The 23,331-nt window shown below is 42.5% G+C and overlaps 1 protein-coding gene across 2 annotated transcripts in view; it reads left to right on the plus strand.

Moving 5' to 3' along the window:
- The window catches only part of NCALD (neurocalcin delta), a 312,032-nt gene extending 289,221 nt beyond the window's left edge, over positions 1-22,811 (plus strand). For both annotated transcript variants that reach the window (XM_078686938.1, XM_078686940.1), the window contains exon 4: positions 15,386-22,811. In XM_078686938.1, coding sequence (XP_078543064.1) covers positions 15,386-15,483 — 98 coding nt within the window. In that variant the 3' untranslated portion in view covers positions 15,484-22,811. The remainder of the gene's footprint in view (positions 1-15,385) is intronic.
- The last annotated feature ends 520 nt before the right edge of the window (positions 22,812-23,331 follow it).

Here is a 23,331-nt window from a genome sequence, read left to right on the forward strand (position 1 = left end):
GAAGTTCCATACCATTCTCGGGTACATAAAAAGTTTTGCCGGCTCTGTCCTTCCACTAGAAGAATTTAATCGAGTGGAAGGTATACTTGAACAAGTGCTAACTCGACTAGGGATTTCCACTGAAGTCCAAACTACAGACATCTGGGTAGGCTGTCTCGCTCTTAAATCTGCAGGGGTAAAAGCTGAACCATTTATCTCAGAAGGGACAGTCTGTGTGTGCAAATGTTTCCCTTTATTCCCAGGCTGATACAAAGGAACAACTGGACCTATTGTCACTGGGACAGTCCAAGCATCTGGTGTATTTAAAACAATCTGATTGTTCACATCAGGTATCCCTGTAATCCTAACCTCTGGTGTAAAAGGGTTATGTGGAACTGGATCCATCTGTGATTGGTCATCATTATAAGGTGGTGGATGGTTCAGTAACAATTGATTTAGGAATTAGTCATTAAATCATGATCACGACCACTCTCTTGGGTCATATACAATGCTTGTGTACCCTCAGGTGGTATGGGTATCCCACCCCTAGCGGGTATAGGTGCATCTCCCTGGATCAAACTTCAAATTTTTTAGGGTTTAAATTTTTTAGGCAGTTATAAATCTTGTCCTTCACAAATAATTCTCCTCAGTCGATTTCACCTACCCTTTTTGTTTATTTTCCCTCCAGCCAATGGGGCACGGTGACATAGTCAGCCTATCGCAGCGCGCATTATACCAACCAACAAATACCAGCGCTGCACCTTGTAATGTCAATCTTACTCCTCGCAGGGGCAACCCCTCCTTTACAATCCTTCATCGGCGTTTCTTCTCTAAGCAAAACTTCACACAATGCCAGCTACTAACCAACTACAATAATCCAATCTACTTTACGTACACTTCAAGTGAGACCTTGACCAGCGCGATCTCACTCAGGCTGATGCAATATTTTCTCCATGCACTGAAAACAATTGTAACAACCGTAAGCCTCACATACACAAACACATTTCCCTTCACTTGGTGATACAGCCGATGACGCCTCATGAACAGCACCTTTTAACAACAGCCGACCACTTACTCCATACTGAGACCACCCATAGGTCTATATTCCGGGGTCTTCGGTCACGACGGACCCGATAGCAACTTCAACTATTTGCCACAAAGTGGATCACTCAAACATGGACTCTAATCGCTTCATATAACCTCATACAGCCACGTCATAATATTGCAATCTAAGCTTTAAGCATTTGCAACACAGAGCCCTATTGATACTCGCACCACTGCTTTAAACCATCATAATCATACTCCTCCATCGGTACTGGCACATGGTCTTCTTCTACTGGACATGAGCGTTGGGTTAGGGCAGAGGTGGGCAGTCTTTGTGCAGGGGTGTCAATAGGGGTCTCAGTAGGGACCCTCATATCCTAACTTCATCCGATGAATAAACCATCCTGTGCTACCAGCATAACTGTTGTAAGGCCACTGGGCCCATTTATCTTTGACTCACTTTATTTCCTGACGCTAAACCTCAAGTTCATTCAGTTGGTCCTCTGACGTATCTTGAATCGTTCTGAGAAGGGTCGGATGTAGGGGATCCAATCCAGTTATCCAATTATGACCAGGAATTGGGTAACTGACCTACAAACTGGTAATTAGATTCATGTATATAACCCTCAAGACTACACTATACAAATACAGGATTATCACAGCTATAACCAAATCTCCTTAAGAAATTCAGTCCGATTAAGGTCATCCAAACCAATAATTCAGTTAGAGCTATGCCAAACAGTAACATTATAATCCCTATTCAGAATCCCATGAGACATTAATATTCAATTAAAATGCACAATCCGTATTTGAATACAAGATATAGAGAGAGAAAAACATGATTTGAGGATGGTGTAAGTATGAGTAATTTTAAGAAGAGTAAATAGATCAATATCAGGCATTTACATTTAGGAGTGCAGGATAATCAAAATTATACTTTGGGCCATCAATTACCAAAGTTCTAGAAGAGTTCAGGAAAGTTCATTAACCATCTCAGCTCAAAGGTTCTCTTCCAAGAGTCCAGAAATAGTGCACACAGCGTATACATCAGCCAATGGAGTCCGCAAGGAACAAATGATGTCTCTCAGTCCGCATACTTAGAAGATCTCCAAAGAAAGGAAGAAAAAAAGTCTCCCGTTACTCTGTCACAGAATGTGTATTATATTTTCCCAAGTTCCAGGGTGACACCTCCTGGGTCACCTCATCTCAGTTCATTGGTCTATTCGTATATGGGGATTGTCCTGCAGCATCAAGAAGACACATATTATAGCAAAAAGGTGGTGATCATCACACAAGCCAACAAACCATCCAGTGTATATGATTTTCAACAATAGTCCTTTTGCAGAAGCACATGAGTGGGTTCAAGAGGACAATTTCTCGCAGCAGATGTTCCCAAAGTATCAAAAAGGTTGCAAGTAGTCTCTATGATCATAGGAATTGAATTCTCTCTATGAAACATAGTTTCATTCCACATGGTAAGTTTACGAAGCCTTTCCATGAGAACAGAAATCGAGCAAAGTAAGGAAAATGAAGGCCTAAATTGAAATTGTTTAATAAAATATAGATTATGAAATAATAGTATACATTACATTCTGAAGTTTATAAAACCTTATATCTTTCATCCAACCTAATTGCTCTCATATAGAATTTTAGTTTCATTGAAATTAGCACTTGTAACTATTGCATATTACTACATTTTCAAAGTGCGAAAATAAAGAATTATTTCAACATATGAAAAAGTATTTTAGTTTCTAGTAATTCTCATTAGTACATATATGAAAATTATTCTCTGAAAGTTATAAAACATTTGATCTCATAATTAACGTGTAGCACCTTATTTTCTTTTCTTACTTGGTGCACATTTTCACGTATGCAAAACATGGAGTTTCAAAATGAGACTAAAATACACACATAATGTCATCTAGATTACATTAGTTTTGTTAATTCTTCAAACATTGTTATGAATGAAGATAGTTTATTAATCTTTTTTATAATACGGGAGTCATCACTTTAATTTTTCTAATACACGTTAAAATATACCAATGCAGTTAAGTAAATCATGAACCTATGGTATTCAAATGAATAATTTAATCTAACCCGCACTCCTCTGCATGCACCTATGATGCAGTAACTAAGTCTTTTCATGATCTATTTCTCATATAATTCTTCAATTAGAGGTGGGAGAGGTTTGTCGCCGCAGCCAGAGCGACTGACGATGGAATCTGGGGATCACAAATCGATCGCCGGCGGCAGATTAGACCAGCACCATGTGACTCTGGGCAATAGCTTGCTTTATCTTCCCGACGGCCCCCAGCGCCTGGAGACCCTTACGGGGGATTGTTCGCGCTTTACAAATGTGGATTATTATTATTATTATGTGGCTCTTTCTCTCAAAGGTGTTGAACACAGTTGTATGTGTCCTCTAGAAAGATTCAGCAGTTCACCTGCTTCATCAGTTCCAATAGATGCAATATAGCTAAGATGGAAGATCATATCAGTACAGAGGGGGAAACGACCACTACAACGCGGCCGTTTCCACAAATACATTAACCACGCATGCATTACAACGCATGCGTGGTTAACACGAAAGCCTTTACCACGCATACCTTTACTACGAGGTATGTAGTAAAGGTATATGTGGTAAAGGTTCAAAATAAACAAGGGGGGCTTGGGGGGGTCTCCCCCCCCAAATAAAAACCTCACCTGAAATCACGTCAGAATGTGCAGGCAATCGTCGTCGTTTTTAGAGGAAACGGAAATAAACTTCCGTTTCTTCTTAACGACGTACGACGTCACCACGCAAGAATTAGAGGAAAAGGTTATGCGTTGAAAAAACATTCCGTTGTAACGCATGCGTAGTAAAGGCATGCGTTGCAACGGAATGCGTTGTAATAACATACAACCTACAGAGGTGTCTGTGATTGTGGAAGAGGAAATCCTCTTTTTTGCTGAACTGCCCTATATTCTTGTAACGAAAAATCACGACTGAAAAATATCTTTTAAGGTTCGCATGTTCTTTTGTTTAATGAATGACTTGTGAAATAGTGTGGCTTGGTTCACTCATGTCCTGTTAAAAATGGGTTTCTGAAATTGCGCTGTTAAATGTGTGGTTAACAGTTTCCAGGCCTCTGGAACCTTTTTGGTTCTCTGGCCTTTTGTTGGTATATAACTCAACGGACCGAGATTTAGGGCTTGATTTCGATCTTGGCAGATGGGTTACTTCATTACAACGTGACAGATATCCTGGTCGCCAAAATATAAATCGCATTATAGCCCATGGAATTTATATTTCGGCGGACTGAATACCCATCACCATTGTGACGAAGTAACCCAACCCCCAAGATTTAAATTAGGCCCTTCGTCTCTGCGAACTCCTCTCGGTAAGACAACAGACCAAAATTTAGTCTCTGTTGATTCCTGTCAGATGTAACACAAGTGTCCAAGATTTAGTCTATAGGTACTCCTCTTGGTAAGTAACACACCAGATCAAGATTTAGTCTCTGCATATTCCTCTTTGTGTGTAACGCAACAAACCAATATTTAGTCTCCATGTATTCCTCTCAGTAAGTAACACTACAGACCAAAATGTAGTCTGTGTCCTAGCACATCTGAGTGAACTGCCGTCAGTATGTAAGAAAGTTAAGGGGTCGTGATTCAGTCTCTGTGGACTCCTGTCTGTATTTAACGCAAGCAACCAAGATTTAGTCTCTCAGAATCCCCTTGGTACATTTCACCAGGGACCAAGGTTTAATCTCTGTGAACCCCGGTCAGTACGTAAAACAAGGAACCAAGGCTTGCTTAGTCTCTGTGTACTGCTTTCAATATGTTGCACATGGGACAAAGATTTAGTTTCTACAGACTCTTATTGGCGTGTAATACAGTGGATCAAGATATTTTCTCTGCGTACTCCTTTCTGTATGTAACACAAGGGACAAAGATTTATTCACTGTGGATTCCTGCCTATAGGACACAGGGGGCGAAGATTTAGTCTCTGCAGACTCCTGTCAATGTGTAACACAGAAGACAAAGATTTAGGGCCAGATGTAGGTAAAACTTATTTACCGATTCTTAATTACCGAATTTTACCGATTCGGTAATTAAGAATCGGTAAATAAGAAGTGGGGGTATGTAGGAACATCCAGATGTTCCATTTACCGAATCGTTAAGAATCGGTATTTACCGATTCGGTAAATACCGACCGGTAATGCTCCATTCATTCCTATGGGCTTTGAAGCCCATAGGAATGAATGGGGCATTACCGGTCGGTATTTACCGATTCGGTAAATACCGATTTTGACAAGGGTGCAGGGGTTGTCACTTTGACACCCTCTAGCACCCCCACAAAAGGTTCGGGGGCCATATGGCAGGCAGACCTGCCCTAAGGGCAGGTCTGCCTGTCATATGGCACAGGTGTGCATGCACACATGTGCATGCACACCTGAATCGGTATTTTAACATCAAATACAATTTGATGGTAAAATACCGATTTTGTAGGCCTTGTGGGACTCAGAAGAGTCCCACCTACATATCAATTTTACCGATTCGGTAAATATACCGGTCGGTAAATTTACCGACCGGTATATTTACCGAATCGGTAAAATTACCGATTTTCCCTGTTTACCTGCCCCTACATATCAAATGCCAAATACCGGTCGGTAACGGCCGAATTCGGCCGTTACCGACCGGTAAAACCCTACCTACATCTGGCCCTTAGTCTCTGCGTACCCCTGTCAGTAGCCCCTTCCCCTGCGAAAGAATAAAATAACTGTTGTAAAAAACGGCAAAATGAAAGCAGTCCAATTCTAAACTGAGCTAGATGTTAGCTTGTCTTTCTACCGATGCCCTCACTTTTTTTATTTTAGAAAAATGGCAGCATATTCAAAAAATCAATATGAAATTAATTTCTGTAGTAGGGGATCTCTGTTCTAGTCATAAACTAGTGAATAGTCCCGCCCATGTGCGGGGACCTCGGAGCAATCAAAAATAATCTCTTAAGTAGTCAAAACATGCAGAACTGCACCAACACTTAAGAGAGAATTTAAAGACAGATAATGCAGCCTATATCCACAGGCTACACTGTCCAGTACTTCAGCTACAAATTCCACCAAAACCACAAACCGCACAGCCTGTCCAGGTTTCTCCAAGAGAAAAACCTTGCTTTTAACAGAAAAACACTCTGGAATGATAGAGAGGAAGAAGTGGACAGACAAGCCCCATAGGCTGTCATTATGTGGCTCAGAACAGGATACTGTGCCTTTAAGAGAACTTTCCAGAAGTCTCACAGTATCCCAGAATGCACTGCAGGTCCCTTTACTTTCAGTTCTTTTTTCCGGCTCCTGCAAGCAGGACCCTGGAGCATTGAGCTCTCCCTTTTCAAGGGTTTATTGGTGATTTTTTCACTTTTTCAAGTTGAGTGCTTTTCTTGAAGTACTTTGGTATTTCTTCCTTGTGTGTGTCTTGGTGCACTCTTTATTTGTCAATATGCCTGCACTGTTTGACAAATGCCCAGAGTGCTCGAGGAAGAAGGCCAAGTCGGACCCACACGAGGTGTGCATCATCTGCCTTCCCTCATCTCATGTCCCAGAGGAGTGTGACATTTACCAGGGCTTCTCTAGCAGGACCCTGAGAGATAGGATGAAGATCAGGCTCCAAGGCCTGGAAGACAGAAGACTTGAAGGCACAAGGTGGGTCTGGAAGGGCTTCCTCTGCCCAGGCTGAGGCCTCTGGGGGGCTCCCCAGGGGCAGGAAGACCAGCAAACGTCCCCATTCTCCGTCGGCGTCGATTGCAACGACTACGGCGTCGAGAGGGAAGACTACATTCTGTTCCCCGTCTCCCCAGGGCTCTGGGTTGAAGCGGCGTCGAGGGAACTGAATAGACCGCCGTCGAGATCACCGGTGACGATTTCATCGTCGAGTAATCGACGTCGAGAGGTGGCCCGGCGTAGGCGCTCGCCGCCGAGCCGACACCGCCGTTCGGCGAAGAGAAGGAAGTAGTCGTCGAGGGGATCCTCGACGTCGAGGACGTCAAAGTCACACAGGCGTTCGGCGTCGAGGAGACGCTCGCCGTAGAGATGAAGGTCGCCGTCGAGGAGGCGTCCGCCGTCGAGGAGGAGGCGCTTGCCGTCGGGTCGACGTTCTTCGACGCCAAAGAGGCGCAGAAAGAGTTCTGGCGCCAGGAGTCAGTCTAGCCGGCGGCAGGTGCCCATAGGGGATTCTCCAGCGCCCCAGCCTAGAAAGGAAGGCAGATCACCGGGCTCGGTGTACTCTGAAGTGTATACGCCTTCTAGGCCGAAGTCGGTTACGCCCCCCTCCCCCCTTGCCCAGGGGACCTCCTCCGCAGGCTCCCACCCCGCCTCCACTTCCACCTCATCCTCAACCTCAACCTCCGCTTCCGTCTGAAAGGCCTCTTCTAGTTCCTCCGAGGACGGCTTTGCTGCCTCGAAATCCGACGCCTCCTAAGGGGACCCCTCGGCCGAGGACCCCAGCCGGGCCAAAGTCGCCCACTCCTGTGAGGCCGGCAGAGCGCCAGAAACCAAGGAGGTCGCGATCTCGCTCCGGTCGGAGGGGGAGATCGCGGAGTCGTCACAGGTCCTCAACGAGATCAAGACGGCGTCACAGGAGGCGAAGATCATGGTCCCGCATGGACTCTTCCGGGACCAGAACCTACTCACCGACTTTGTCGGAATCCCCGGGGACGAGAGTGTCTCCGGTGGACGACATCAGCACATTCCAGGATGTTCTCCTGAGTGGTGCAGCTAAGTTGGGTATCACGGTGATGGTGCCTACTCCCACGACATCCGTGATTTTCGAGACACTGCATAAAAAGCACGTATCTCGACCTTTACTGCCTCTAGTGCCAGGATTGGTAGAGCCCGCAGAGGAGTTGTTTCTCACCCCTGCGGTGATGAAGGCCGCTCCCTCCCGGCTCCTTAAGAAGTACAGGGCCCCGGATTCCGACCCGGCTTTTCTTCGGATGGATCCGACTCCGAACTCTGTCATAGTGGCGGCTAGGAAGCAACATGCCACCTCCCAGTCTTCTACTGTACCTCCTGATAAGGAGAGCCGATGGATCGACTCGGCAGGCAGAAAGGTCTGTGGGATGGCCTCTACTGCGATGAAGGCGGCTAGTGCTGCGGCTTTGCTAGGGCGATACGATCGTGCCCTATGGGAGTCCCTCCAGCAATTCGCTGAGTTCCTTCCCCGAGAGAAGAAAGAGGACTTTCAAGAGATCCTGAAGGAGGGGATGCTGGTGTCGAATCAGCGCGGCTGCTGATACGTCTCTTCTGGCGGCACATGGGTACTGTCATGGTGTCAACCAACGACGCCACGCCTGGCTTCGACTTACATCGCTCAAGCCGGAAGCTCAGCAGCGGGTGGCCAATCCGCCTTTCTCGGGGGAAACCCTGTTTGGCAAGCATGCGGATGACGAAATGGCCCGCATGAAGGCGGAGGCCAAGACCCTGACGGCTGTCTGGTTGGAGAAGCCCAAGGAGAAGAAGACCTACCACCCATTCCAGAGACGGTTTGGGGCGCAGGGCAGAGGGCGTGGGCAGACTTCGGGACAGCAGCAACAAAAGCAGCAACAGTTCCGGAAGCCCTTCCAGAAGGGTAAAGGCGGCCTGCAGTCCGCAGCAGCGAGCAAAGGCCCAGCTGGGTCTCGAACCTGAGCGGTTACTTCCCCCACATCCGTTACCCACTCAGGACAAGTGGGTGCTGAATATTGTTTGCAATGGATACAGTCTTCGGTTCACTAGCCCACCTCCATCAATTCCACCGGTCAGCTCGCAGTTTCAACTGCGCGAGCTCCAGGCGGAGGCCGATATCCTGTTAAGGAAAAGGGCGATGGAAGACGTACCTCTGTCTCAAAGAGGAAGAGGTCTGTACACCCGGTTCTTTCTGGTTCGCAAGAAGGACAAGAACGAGTTCAGGCCCATTCTGGATTTGCAACAAGCAAACAAGTGGATTCGCAGAGAGAAGTTTCGCATGCTGTCGTTGCATAAGATTTATCCTCAGCTGCAACAGAGAGACTGGCTATGTGCTATAGACCTACAGGATGCGTACTTCCATGTGCCCATTGCACACAAACACAGGAAGTTCCTGCGATTCCAAGTCGGCGCCAATCATTATCAGTACACAGTACTGCCATTCGGGCTGAAGTCTGCGCCCAGAACGTTCTCGAAGTGCATGGCAGTGGTAGCTGCACACCTAAGGAAGAACAAGGTGTTTGTCTACCCGTACCTGGACGATTGGTTGATTAAGGCCTCCTCCTTTTCGGAAGCTCAAGCGCACTTCCAGAAGACGTGCGTTCTCCTGAACAAGCTGGGGTTACACGTCAACATGTCCAAGTCTGTCCCGACGCCGGTCCAGTGCATATAGTACTTGGGAGCCTCCATCAATACGCTGTCAGCAAGCGTGTCTCCTTCGGAGGAGCGACGGTTATCACTCCTTCGGAAGGCTCAGGCTCTTATGACCACTCCATCTACAACAGTGAGGACGGTGTCTTCTCTCCTGGGGTCGATGGCCTCTTGCATCTTCCTCACGCCACACGCATGGCTGCACATGGGACCATTGCAGGAGTGCTTGGAGGATCAGTGGGATCAGAGGAAGGGGTCTTGGGACGACAAGATACGACTGCCTCTGCATGCTCTTCAGTCTCTGAAGTGGCGGTGTTCAGCGGAGAACCTCCTCAGAGGGGTTCCCTTCCACAAGGACATTCCCACACAGACTATCGTGACGGATGCGTCTCTCCACGGCTGGGGGGGCACTCCGGAGACTTACAGATTCAAGGAACGTGGTCCCTGACGGAGTCCACGTACCACATCAATTTCCTGGAACTCAGAGCTGTTCACTTGGCATTGAAGGCCTTTCATCCGTCCTTCCGGACCAACTCTCTGCTTGTACAAACGGACAATACGACCACGATGTATTACCTCAACATGCAACGGGGCTCGAGATCACGCACTCTGTCACAGGAGGCGCATGCGATTTGACGCTGGCTTCTGGCCAGAGGAATGACGATAACGGCCACCCATCTACCAGGTGTGCAGAATGTTCAGGCAGACGCACTGAGCAGACTGATTCAGGAAAACCACGAATGGGTCATAAACGACGAAGTGCTAGGAGAAGTCTTCGCAAGGTGGGGGGACTCCAGACGTAGATCTGTTAGCCACGGCCGAAAACAGCAAAGGCCGAGACTTCGCCTCCAGGTACTACCAGCAGGGGACGCTGGGGAATGCATTATGGATCGACTGGTCGAACAGCTTTCTGTACGCTTTTCCACCCATTCCCCTGATTCTGGCGGTGCTCATCAAGCTGTCCCAGTCCAGGGCGCAGATGATCCTGATTGCCCCGGAATGGCCCAGGCAGTGGTGGTTCACGGACTTGCTTCACCGGTCCCTCCTTCCTCACATACGGCTGCAGTGCCGGCCGGACCTTCTCACGAAGTTCGGGGGGCAGATGGTGCACCCCAATCTCTCGTCTTTGAGTTTGGCGGAATGGCTCCTGAAATAGTGCAATATGGCCATTTGAATCTACCAGATGAGTGTATGGACATACTGAAGGAGCTAAACGACCTTCCACTCGGACTTCCTATGCTTACAAGTGGAAGCGTTTTTGTATCTGGTGCAAGTCCAAGAGCTATGACCCGACGACATGTAAGGAAGATGTCATACTTCCTTACCTTCTAAATTTGGCGCAGTCTGGCCTTAATGTCCATTCCATTAAGGTTCATCTAGCTGCGTTGACTGCCTACAGGAAATGTCCTTCACAGACTTCTTTTTTCCAAGTTCCTGTGATTAAGGATTTTTTGGAAGGCTTGAAGAAAGTGTTCCCTCCTGTCCGGCTTCCTTCGCCTTCATGGGAATTGAATGTGGTGCTGTCCAGATTGATGAAGGAGCCTTTTGAACCTATTCATAAGGCTTTGTTGCAGCACATGTCCTGGAAGGCGGCGTTCCTCGTGGCCATTACATTGGCCCGCAGGGTGAGTGAAATTCAGATGTTGTGTTGCCAAAAACCTTATACTGTATTTCATGCTGCTAAGGTTGTTATGCGTACTCACTCTAAATTTCTTCCAAAGGTTATTTTGGATTTCCATGTTAACCAGACTATAACGTTACCTACGTTCTTTCAGAATCCCTCTTCTCCAGCGGAACGGTCTCTGCATTCCCTGGATGTTAGGAGGGTGTTGAAATTTTATCTGGATAAAGCCAAAGATATTCGTAGGTCGGACCAGTTGTTTATCAATTATGGATCAGTCAGGACCGGTCTTGCTACCTCTAAACAGTCCATCTCTAGGTGGGTTGTGTCCTGTATACAATTGTGTTATCAAAAGGCTAATAAGACCTTAGGGGGTAAACCTAAGGCTCATTCCACCTGGGGCAAAGCTGCCACGACTGCTTTGCTTCGTAATGTTCCAATTGCAGAGATCTGCAAAGCGGCCACTTGGAAGTCGGTCCATACCTTTGCTAAGCATTACTGTCTGGACACTGATGCCAGGGCAGATGCTCAGGTTGGGCAGGCTTCGCTGTGAAATCTGTTTGCACAGTAGTGGCGTTATCTTTTCTTCTCTCCACCGCCGCTTTGATGTGGGGATTGGCTTGCCATTCTATTCACTAGATTATGACTATACACAGAGATCTCCTACTACAGAAGGAGTAGTTTCTGTCATGTAACTCCAGTTCCGTAGTAGGGGTATTTCTGTTATAGTCATAAGCGCCAGCCCTCCTCCCCGGTGGAGAGAGATGTTCATGTAAGGAATGCTACAGGTCTGGCGTGTTACGCCTTCAAAAAGAACTGAAGGTAAAGGGACCTGCAGTGCATTCTGGGATACTGTGAGACTTCTGGAAAGTTCTCTTAAAGGCACAGTATCCTGTTCTGAGCCACATAATGGCAGCCTATGGGGCTTGTCTGTCCACTTCTTCCTCTCTATCATTCCAGAGGGTTTTGCTGTTAAAAGCAAGGTTTTTCTCTTGGAGAAACCTGGACAGGCTGTGCTGTTTGTGGTTTTGGTGGAATTTCTAGCTGAAGTACTGGACAGTGTGGCCTGTGGATATAGGCTGCATTATCTGTCTTTAAATTCTCTCTTAAGTGTCGGTGCAGTTCTGCATGTTTTGACTACTTAAGAGATTATTTGTGATTGCTCCGGGGTCCACGCACATGGGCGGGACTATTCACTAGATTATTACTATAACAGAGATACCCCTACTACAGAACTGGAGTTACAGGACAGAAACTACTCCTTCATAAGCTATTGATTCCTTCTCATTACACTATTTACATATACCAATGCTAACAGTATCAGACAACAGGAACTGCTTAGAACACCTGTGTACAACTTCTTAATAACAAAAACGGTAGTTACCTTGTGATGGCGAGATATGTGAGTGACTAAATCATCGTACAGGTAGTTGCCATATCTCAGTTACTTATTTTCTATCAGCCATAATGACGCTAGGCTCTCCTGTGTGTTTTTTATGCATCCCAGCTGTACAGTTTGGCTTTGTCCAAAAGGTCACAATCCTGGCTTTTCTAGTTTGCAGCAGTCTTCTCCCATCAGTTTATTACTATATCCCGTTGCTTCACGTATTTCAGTTGAAGCTGAATTTGAAAAAGTACAGTCAACGCTAGAATTTGCGTCCTCTTGAATCTAGCTGAACTATGTGCACCGCTTAGGCAACAGCATTCCTGGGCACTCCAAAGCTCACTTGAGTTTTACGTTCACTCCATAGCTCACTTGAGTTTTACGTTCATTCAAAGAACAGATGTTGGGCCAGTGACCCAAAGGGAGCTTCACAAATAATGCATGAGATCAACAAAGTGCTCTAAATTGTATTGTAATTGCTTTTATATAGCGTTTACTATCCCTGCTGAGGCGTTGAGGTGCTTTTTCGGCAAGTAGTGTGCTACTCCGGAGGCCAAAAGGGATTAGTGATGAATTAGTATAGTGAAATATGAGATTAATTTGAGCAGTGGATATCTTAGTCTGTTATTTGGATAGAAAAGGATAGTGGAGGGCTGGAGGAGGGAATGGTTTGCATTTATAATATAGCGCTTGCTCCCCTACATGTATATACTTTGTTGATTCAGAACACGTACCATCTAAACAAATTGCTTGGTTTCATGAAAATTGCTGCTGTGTTAGGTTCTTTAATTGCTAGCTGGCTCTACAACTACTAAATGAGATGTTCCGATATTGAGGCAGCTGGGATACCGACGCAAGACTGCTGAAATACCAGCAGATAGAAATCTTGTGTTTTACCTGAGCATTCTACTCTGTGTAGAGGCCAGGGTGTTGTTGGTACAGAGATAAATATATATATATATATATATATATATATATATATATATATATATATATATATATATATATATATATATATATATATATATATATATATATATATATATATATATATATATATATATATATATATATATATATATATATATATATATATATATATATGGATTATGAACATTCCTAGTCTTTTCCCCTTCAAAGATAAGTCTAGTTTCCAAACCAGTGCTTCCATCAATGCAGAGGATACTTATTGTTGGTTCTTTGTAGTGTGACCGGGAACGATCTCTGAAGTGTTGCTTAGAACCACGCACAAGATTTCCAAGAGGGCTAGCTGGTGAGTGCACCTGGCTAGTGCCTTTGGGTTGATACTATTGTATTGCTTCCTGTGATACAGGATGTCATTTTTCTGGTTCCAGTGCTTTTGTTGCCTGTGGCTCAGTCTTCAGTCAGAGGTGGGTTTACAATTCAGAGGCAATACCATAGTCTCCATAGAAACAAAGGATTTCTAGATGATCATGGTCCTGTTACCTGTTTTATACAGGAGGTGTGATCCACTTACCGATGGATGATTGCCTGATAAGTCACTGAACCAAGCCTCTTATTTCTTCTTTTAAAGCCACTTTTGAGTTCTTTTTTACCATGAAAAGACAGCCTATGGGTGGTCAATGTCTCGTATTAACCAGCTGTATCCTTTTCCTGAAGTAACGATTACTGTTGTATCTGACCTTGATCTTACATATTTAGACTGCAAGGCACAATAGCTCCTTTGTCAAGTTTGTGCTAATGTGTTACAACAGTTCCTACACTTAATCACAATAAGGTCTTCTACTACTGCTTACTTGTGCTGGCTATCTACAAAGTAATCTGTGAAGCCCTCGTTTAGTTTCTTATGCATATTTTGGTGTGGTACCTTTAAATCATCCCCTTTACTATTTTCTTTGCTCAGTGATTTAATTTCTTGCATGCAAGGGATGTGACATAATGTGTTGTAACTAATGTCTGACACATTGCCAACTGGCTGTCATGCCAAGTTAGGAGTGAATTCCAAAACGTTTGCAAAGCTGGAATAGTGTTTACATTCTCTTATATTTTTCAAGTTTTATCAATCGGAACATTTAATGTGATGCAAACATTGGTGATAAAGAGATATTTATCACTGTTCGTGTTTATCAGAGCCAAATCCTTTAAGTTAAAATTGCCAACAATGCTTTTGCAGTTACTATGGAGTGTGGGGGTAAATTTAATGTAGCCTTTGTGAAGGGGATAATGTCAGTGTTAGGTATGATTTCTTCTTAACTTAAAGGTGGGCGCTAGTCCTTAATCTCCATTTGTCTTCATTGATGGTAAAATTATACTACCCCTTCAAACATCATAAACTTCAAAAAGTTAAATGTGATTTTTATTTTTTCTCCAATTTGAGAAGGTGTCAGTCATGTTTTTTAAATTAAATCAGTTGGTTATTGTCTCGTATCAATCATGATTATATTGCTTTGCTCCATCTGAGATCCTTTTGTACTCTATTATTTGTCTTTTTTAAGCAATATGTGAGTGTTCGAAATAGATATGATTTTATTCTTTAATAGAGCCCTCTTACTGATCTTCATTTGGTATGGAGAGCATCTCAACAAGGAATGGTAACCGAGATTAAGTTCACAAATCATGTAACATAACACAACTGAAAAACATTGCAATACTCTTCTTAAAAAATTAACAAAAAATGGTGAAGAAGTCCACACTCTAGCTCCTTTTCACCAGGCGATAGCCATGGGGCTGTGTATAGAGAGAAAGCTAGCAGCCCGGGGTAATGTTCAGAATTTCACTCATATACGAAGTGATGTTATTGGGCCATTTTGATGTGGAAAATGGCTTTATCAGTCTTATGGGAGAGTTGGGTCCCAGTGCAAGGAGGCCAAAGGGTCTAAATGTCTAGCCATGTTCTTAAACCAGTGTGTTACAATATATATGTGCACCATGGTATATGAATGTCATTGCATATGAGGTTGCATGAGATAAAATGGTCAAACAGCACATTGTTCATCCCATGTTTGTTTTTGTTTTCTTCAGGAAAACTTTCTCTCGAAGAGTTCATCCGAGGAGCGAAAAGTGATCCATCGATAGTCCGTCTCCTCCAGTGCGATCCAAGTAGCGCCGGACAGTTCTAAACCAATCGATTCGATGAATTGTACTTTTTTTTTTTTTTGCCAAAATAACATTCATGGTGGTGTTTACTCTGTATGGCCAAATATGCCTTTTTTGTGGCATCTTTTAGGTTCTTTTGATGTGAATAAATTAGAAGAATGCGGAATGCTGTTAACAGTTTGTCAAGAACACTGACCGTACTATTTTAAATGAACATTTTTGTATTCTCTGTTTTAAAGATTTATTGTTAGCCGTGGTTGTCATTACTCAAACCTCATCAGCATGGAGATGAAAATGAATAAAAATCCTGAAAATAACTGACAGATTTAAGTAATTACATTAAAAATAAACTAAATACCAGTAGCGGATATTCAACCAAGGCTTAAGGACAGTTTTACAGGTTAAACATTCATCCTCATGAATCAGTTGCATCAGACACATTGTAAATTGTGCGCATACAGTGAGAAAGTTAACACATTGAATGCAGTCCCCGCCATTTTAGTTATCTAAACTGTGATTTATTTGAGGTTTTCATTTTTCTCTTCTCATAAGTTCTAAATTGGTAGAACTGAAATGTTTTGTCTGGAATCATGTACCATAGTATGCAGTTTAAACCGTTAGGTGCACATTTGAAACACTAGAGTTTGTTGTTGATGAACGAGACTGGATTGTATGGAAATCGATAAGTTACCAATACATCTTGGTTGTTCAGGGCAGGTGAACTTATTTGAAGTTACATTGATCCATGTCCTGCTTCAGATCTGCTGATTTCATCATAGAAGAGTGTGTGGGGAATATTGCTGCATATTTTCTGAAACCCTTGTTGCATTTTTAACAATTCTTAGTTGATAAACTAAATTGCTGTTATCTATGCCTATTCGCACTATGGTGCCTACCTGTCCCGCTTGAAGGGCTGGAGTGAAATACCAACAAACCAGGTTATTGATATTTAACTGTGCACAGATCTAAAAACTGATTGTTCGTGACTTGTTAGGCAGCTGTATGTCTTCCTAGTAGTGAACCTACTGCTGTTACAGAGAACAATAACTGCAGGAAGATATTTCAGACTAGAGGAATCCTTTTAGCGACACCTTAGAGAACTTTAGAGCCGACTAAACCTCACCGATGCACAATATAGTAGTTGTAGTGTGAAATGGAGATGCTTCTCCTCATTTTACTGTTTGCATTTGACAGCCTGAGCAGATAAAAGAGAACGCGGACCTCTTGTATTCTTGTTGGAAGCATCACACCACTGCATCTTTCAACTACAAAGGTACCCCGAGATGTGGTAATTGTTTCTGTTCCAAGAAAGTCACTATAGAATGTTTTCAGCAGAGCGTGCACATGCTAATGGAAGTTGGCAATGTAAATGCTTAGTCCTCTGAACTCCATTGCACCTAATTGATGAACGTCAATGCGTTATCTGTAGATTTCGCCTGAGGCTTAGTTGTGAGACCTACAGTGAAAATTGTACATGAAACACGAAGGCAAGATTCTGATTGGACAGCGATGATAGCGTGCCAGCAATCAGTCATAACTCACTTGAAGATTTTCTGTAGTAAATGGATTCTGTGGATTCTGCTCCATGCTCGATACACTCGAGTGTCAAGAGAAGAAACACTGGAGTAAGACATTGTGCCAGCGAAAATCTCAAATAAGATGGTGATAAAGATTTTTCATGTGTTCTTCCAGTACTCTCTTGAGGAGTATGTGTGAACTGAAACAGAAAGTACTTATGACGCTTCTATTCCTTTTGTCTCAAATCAGCAAATATTTTTACATGATGTTGTACCAAGGGGGGAAAAAAACAATAGCTATGATTTCTAATTTCGGACTTTTATTTCTGAGAGTGAGCAAAATAAAATGTAATGTTTGCCAAGTAAACCCTCAATCGACGTTTCGTGGCAGTAAGCTAAGTAGTTTACCTTTATTGGTGCTGGCTGTGTCAGAAAGGATATTGCTCAAATGGAGCACGCATACACTGTGTTCAGAAAAGATGTTTTAATGCATTAATGTGGTACAGAATGTGCAAGTGAGGGCAGTTGGTATGTATGCTGGGCCGAGTAACACAGTTCATTTTATTTGTACATACATTGTGGCTGAGTTACTGCCACTGTGGTGTTCTTCGTAGCCACTTTTGAGTATTATTTGGTTTAAATTGGATTGCCATGGCCCAGGAAGGATAGGAACTTCGAAACAAAGCTGAATTATGTCTATGTAGTCAATCATCGTAGCTATTTCCCTCTCTGTCAAAAAAGAGAACATGGTGAGTATTTCTGTTCTTAATGAAAATTTAAAACAAAATTACCTTTGCTGAAGTACGTCTTTTGGAACTGCATACAGGAAGAAAACCAAAACGGTCATACAAGTCAGTAGACTACTACTTTTTGTCATATAGAAATTGCGGGATATGAAATTATCAGGAAGCAGTCAGGTACATGCTATTTTGCGAACTTGACTTGAGAAAACTGATTGCAAAATGGCCCTCACAGCAAAGTTGTCATAGTATAAGGGAGTGTGTGACCACCCATCTTCTATGATTGAAGGCTGATTGCATCTTTACTTCGGAGGAGATTCTGTTGAACAATCAAAAATGTACCCATTCTCTCATGCAAACTCGGGCAGATTCTCAGAGCGGTTTACCATTGAGGCCGTCCTGTCATGATGGCCTCTGACATCTGCCAGGGCACCACAGCTGCAACACTTCAAGAACGGGAACAAAGTTGTGTGCTCACAACAACGTGTATTGCAGCAGCTGTTCTTCTCTACATTTCGCACAAAAAAACCTTTTCCAAAGAAAAAACTTTCAATTAGAGTTCTCCTTCAGTGTATAGCTATAGAGCACATCTGAAGTGGAACATGTGCTCGTATGTGTTTGAGAATGCTTTTACTAAAGCAATGTCTCTCACCAGCCATGCTATCTCTTGATGATACCATGTATGAGAATGGTAATGTACATTTAGTACGCCAAGATTTTTCTGGTAATATTTGATGTGGCCTATTACAGGTGCACCCACACCCAATAGATTTACTGTGGCAGCCTTTTCTTCTCTCCAATTCGGATGATGTAGTAGAAAGGGTTGTTGTGGCTCCTAAGCACCCTAGCCACCTGCCTTTCTATCACAAAGACTGTTTATTCAAAAAATCTTGACCCCTTCCATTGAGATTTTAGATTCGTTCTTCCCCATTGAAATTCAGTGCAACGTACAGTGAAAGCTAGACATTGACAAGATTCATTCTTTCCTAGAATGAATTATCTTCTAGACTTGCCTATTTGAGATGTTGAAATTGTTGACAGATGAAAAAAATGTGCATGTCAGGTCTTTACATGAGTCATATATTTTATTTCAATGCATGACATACATCGGTAATGCTTTATAGTGCATGTTGGCCATACGCTATCTCACCAGCTATTGGATGAGATTTCAGCACTGTACAATTGCTTTTCGCTACATAGTACCTACACAATAGGAACAAAGTAATACATCTGAAAGAAGCTTTGGAAAAGAATGCATTTTACTTAATACATAGGTTACAAATATACTTAGCTCATGACGCAAACATGTACATACTAGCAAAATATGTCACTTAGATTGATCTTCAAATTAATAATTACCATCGTAAATGTAAGCATTCAAATTTCCTCTTGCTGTTTTAAATGCTTATTTTGTATCACTGCGCCAGAGGCTACAGCACAAAATGGAGGTATTCTGCACCATTTTATAATTTCAATCTTTGGTGACTTATTTTGAAAAAAGATTCCCACATGTTGAGATTCTATATTTAACTTAAGAGGTTGACGTTACCTGAAGAGTTCATTAATGTTTCTTGTGTCAAGTGACGTAAGGAAAAAAGTACTAGTTTGTAGCCTGCTGTGCGAACCCTTCTACGAGAAGTCACAAGCATCATAATGTGAACTGCTCTTCGGACCTTCTTGTTCTATGGCTTTGATCTAGTTCTTTGGAAAGCGTGGTGGCCCAGTTTATGGTTCCACCCATGTCTTTGAGTGCCCTCGCTCATTGGAACAACAACGTACTACTCTACTTACTGGAGGCTGAGACTTTAAAATGATCCATCAGATTTAAATATAAAATAACATAATGAAGGCAAAAAGAAATATCAGAAGGAAGAAGCAATGGCCATACGAAAGTGACTGTTAGAATAAGGAAGGATAGTTGAAAAGATGAAATGACCAAACACTGACTGGTGAGGTTTGGGTATAGAATAAAAAGGCATGTGTATTTCGTAAAAAGAAGCTCAATATATATAGTAAACTTTCCAGAGAAACCAAGAAATATACTTGTGTGATGGGGTGGGAGGAATAACAGAGAAATAATTGGTGTAGAGTGTAAGGGGTCTGCACAACAAATCTTTGTGTCCAAAAAGACTACAATGACATGGTTGTCTTAATGCTACCCTCCTTAATGGACGGAGTATGCCGTCATTGCATTTGTAATATGTTAATCTTTTTGCAGTGACGTATATCCTTGGGTCATATGCACCAATTTAATACAAATCCTTAGGCTGACAGCCATCTCTGTGAGTGCTGTATCCCCTCTATTCTTCTTTTGTGTTTCTATTGGCTTTGAAAATGGAAAACTACTTTGAGAAGGAGAATGAGACGGAACAACTCAAGTAGATGACTAGCCTTTTAGGGAGTGGATTCCAACTAGAAACACCTGCCTTTCTTCCAACTGTGCAGTATGCATGCTTAATATCTCATCCTACATTTTCTGTATGATATGTGTTGTTCTAGGTTAATGATGTAAATCAAACCATTTTTCTGATTAAAATATTATTTTGAGATCAACAGTGATAGTACGTGTCAGTAGTTCCTGCACAGCTGTTTAATTTTACCATTCAAGTTTACTGAAATCATTTTAATGCAAGGCTTGGAAAGTAGACTTTTGTGACTCATCCTGAGTTTTTTAGTTGTTTAGTGCTTTAGAGGTTGGTTCTTTCACATGGTGCTTCCCAGTCTCCCCTGGGTCTCCTAATAAAGTTCACTTCAAAGCGTTTTTTGGGGGGGGAACCATGCATTACTATAATTTTATTCTGGCCTTTTTAGCCCAACGGATTATACTATACCCGTACTCACTTAGTACAAAATCACATGGCTGCTCATAGACTCAATTGCCGCCATAAGACTGACAAGTTACCTCACTTAGTTAGAAAACAGTTCATATTTAGCAGCATGTTCTGTTTCTTTGGTGTGCTATGAATAGCGGTTTAAGTGCATTGACATAGTAAAATATTTAGGATGTCTTGGCACTGTCCTTCGTTACAGGGTCTTTTGACTAACCTACAGGGATTCATAATTAATGCATGAAGACAGTCTGCAAATGTGAGCTGTGAACTGTAGTTTCAAGTATATTTTCATGTGGAAGTTTAGTGTATGGAAGGGAGGTTATGTGTTTGTAATATGCATGGCATGTGGGTCATAATCTGTATTTTTTTCTGTAACCCAGAAAATAGTTTACCTCCTATTTGTACCTGCATCTGTTCACACAAGTACTGTCCGGCCAGGTTGTGTGACGATCAGTTGACCAGAACCAATGTGCATGCATTGTCCGCAAATAAACACTATCCACTTTTTCTGCCCTTTTTATAAGATTTGTAATTGGGGAATGTTGCTATTTTCTTGGGTATTTTGTGAATTCTAAAAAGGGGGCATCTTTTCTTATACTGGTGTTGCGCAAGTATTATTCTGAAGAGAATGAGTATTTCTAAAGTAACTAATATTTTGTAATTTATGTCTTTTAATATGCGTGTACATACTGCATCTGCTGATTCAAAGAAAGTCTTACCAGCCTTGATTTCTCTTTTTTAACCACTAAATATTTGTTTCATGTTTTAATTTTTAAGTGACAACCTCATTGTCTCAAGATGTAAACAAACAAAGAAACAACAAAAAAAACTTTAAAATAACTTTTTACCACTAGGAATTGTTACACAAAATGCTTGTTTGCTGCTAGAATCAAAATATTTCATCATAAGCAACAATATATATTGTTTTGTTGTGTAAACAACCTATACATTTAAAAAAATATATGTTTTTTTAAGGTAAGCCCGTGGTTTTACCATAATATTGCCTGGAAATTCTGCATTTTTGTGTTCATCTCAGAGATCCATGTTTTTCTCCTCTTGTGTGCCCTGGTCCAGTGCTGCATGAGCGTGGCCAGGCTTGCATGTGTGCTGATACATTTGGGCCATATACCATGCCCCAAAAAAGATTCAGTATTTTTTGTGCTTTTTTTCCTCTGTGTTTTCCTTTTGTTTTAAAGCATGGAACTACATTTGAAGTGTGTGGCATGGAAAGGGATCCGTAACCTGCTGGAACTGATGTTGTCAGCTGTGCTTGGTTTGCTACCTGGTCCCAGTAAATGCCTCAGGAACATTTTAAAATGTTGCCTTGGATGGTGGGAAATAGCTTTCCTAGTCATAAACGTCAACCATACCATGCGGCTGACGATATTGGTGTGGCTGTTCTTTTTTCAGTGTCAAACGAAAGCGCAGAATTGGGGGGAAATTATGCATCTTTTGACTGTAGTGTTGTTACTTAATGTTGAACAGATATTGTTTTTAAATGTTAGATTTTGAAATTATTTCAGTGTCAACTGTTTAGTGACTTGGTGCTTTTTCCCTGTGAGAATTTATCATTGCACCCAACTCTGAAGTATTATGTTCTTTGTAAAAAAAAAAATGTAGCTCTCCACATATGCTTGTAAAGGCACTGGGCACCTTTCCCTGGTTATGGTACAGTGGAAAAGATTTCTGCAGTAATCTCATTGTTCAGAATTGTGTGCTTCGAGTCGGGCTGGTTCTTACTAGACTTAACATATTAAAAGCGTGTATTGGGTTAGTCAAAGTGATTTCTTAACCCTCACAATACCTGTTCTATTGGTGTAGATCAAAAGGACATACAGCTTGCCTGTACTGAACCACTGTTATTCTGACTGATGGGGTCCTGCACTGACAGGATATCACACTCCTGTAGACTTGTCTGACATATGGGCATATTATGATGTCCAGTTTGGAATAACCTGCTACTCATTTGGGGTTTGTTCCAGCGAGGTCTGCACTAGGCATTATAAGGCCGTCTGGTTCCTCTGCTCAGTTACCTTTGGACTAACCTACTCGAAGCACATTTTATACACCGCCAGGACCCAACCACAAGGGCGGACCTAGATGGGTGGCTAAATCCCATTGCAGGGAGAGGACTGTGTGGCAATGATTGTCTTCTTCCTCTGATTCCATAAAGAATTTAAAACCTCATACAGTGCCCTCAACCACGATTCTTAATTCAAATGTGATTTTTGTTTGTGAAATAAAAGATATATCTTTACTATGAGCATTTGTCTGTTTTTCTTATAGTATGTTTTTTTTAAACTTTTTTATTTGGTACATGACTTGTAGCCGTATCTTTAGCAATCATTGCGACTTTCACATAGTGCATATTGTTGTGCAGTACGTCATTACAACAGTCATTGTACATTTTTATTACATGCGTATATTAATCAAATTACGTTATTTGCCACTTTTTGATTCGTTAACTGTCTTCCACTGTGGGTATTGTGCATATATCACCTCTGAAAGTGTTCAATTTTCCCCACTGTCATTCTATTTTTTGGGGCACCCTCTATGTATGTATACAGCTTTTTCGGCCACCATAACCATATCCATGTCATTACACCATTACAACATTCTGTTATAGTGGGAGTGATGCGTGCCCCCCAGTATTTGGCAATGTTTCTTTTAGCTATTGTCATACCCAGCTTTTCCCTGTGGTATTAAGGTCTGTTGCCTCCCATATATTTAGAAGACGACGCCTGGGTTCTGGTGGTAACGGGGCCTCACTTACTCGTGTTATT

Source organism: Lissotriton helveticus, chromosome 4_1 (genome assembly GCF_964261635.1).
Source record: "Lissotriton helveticus chromosome 4_1, aLisHel1.1, whole genome shotgun sequence".
NCBI classification, from domain to species: Eukaryota; Metazoa; Chordata; class Amphibia; order Caudata; family Salamandridae; genus Lissotriton; species Lissotriton helveticus.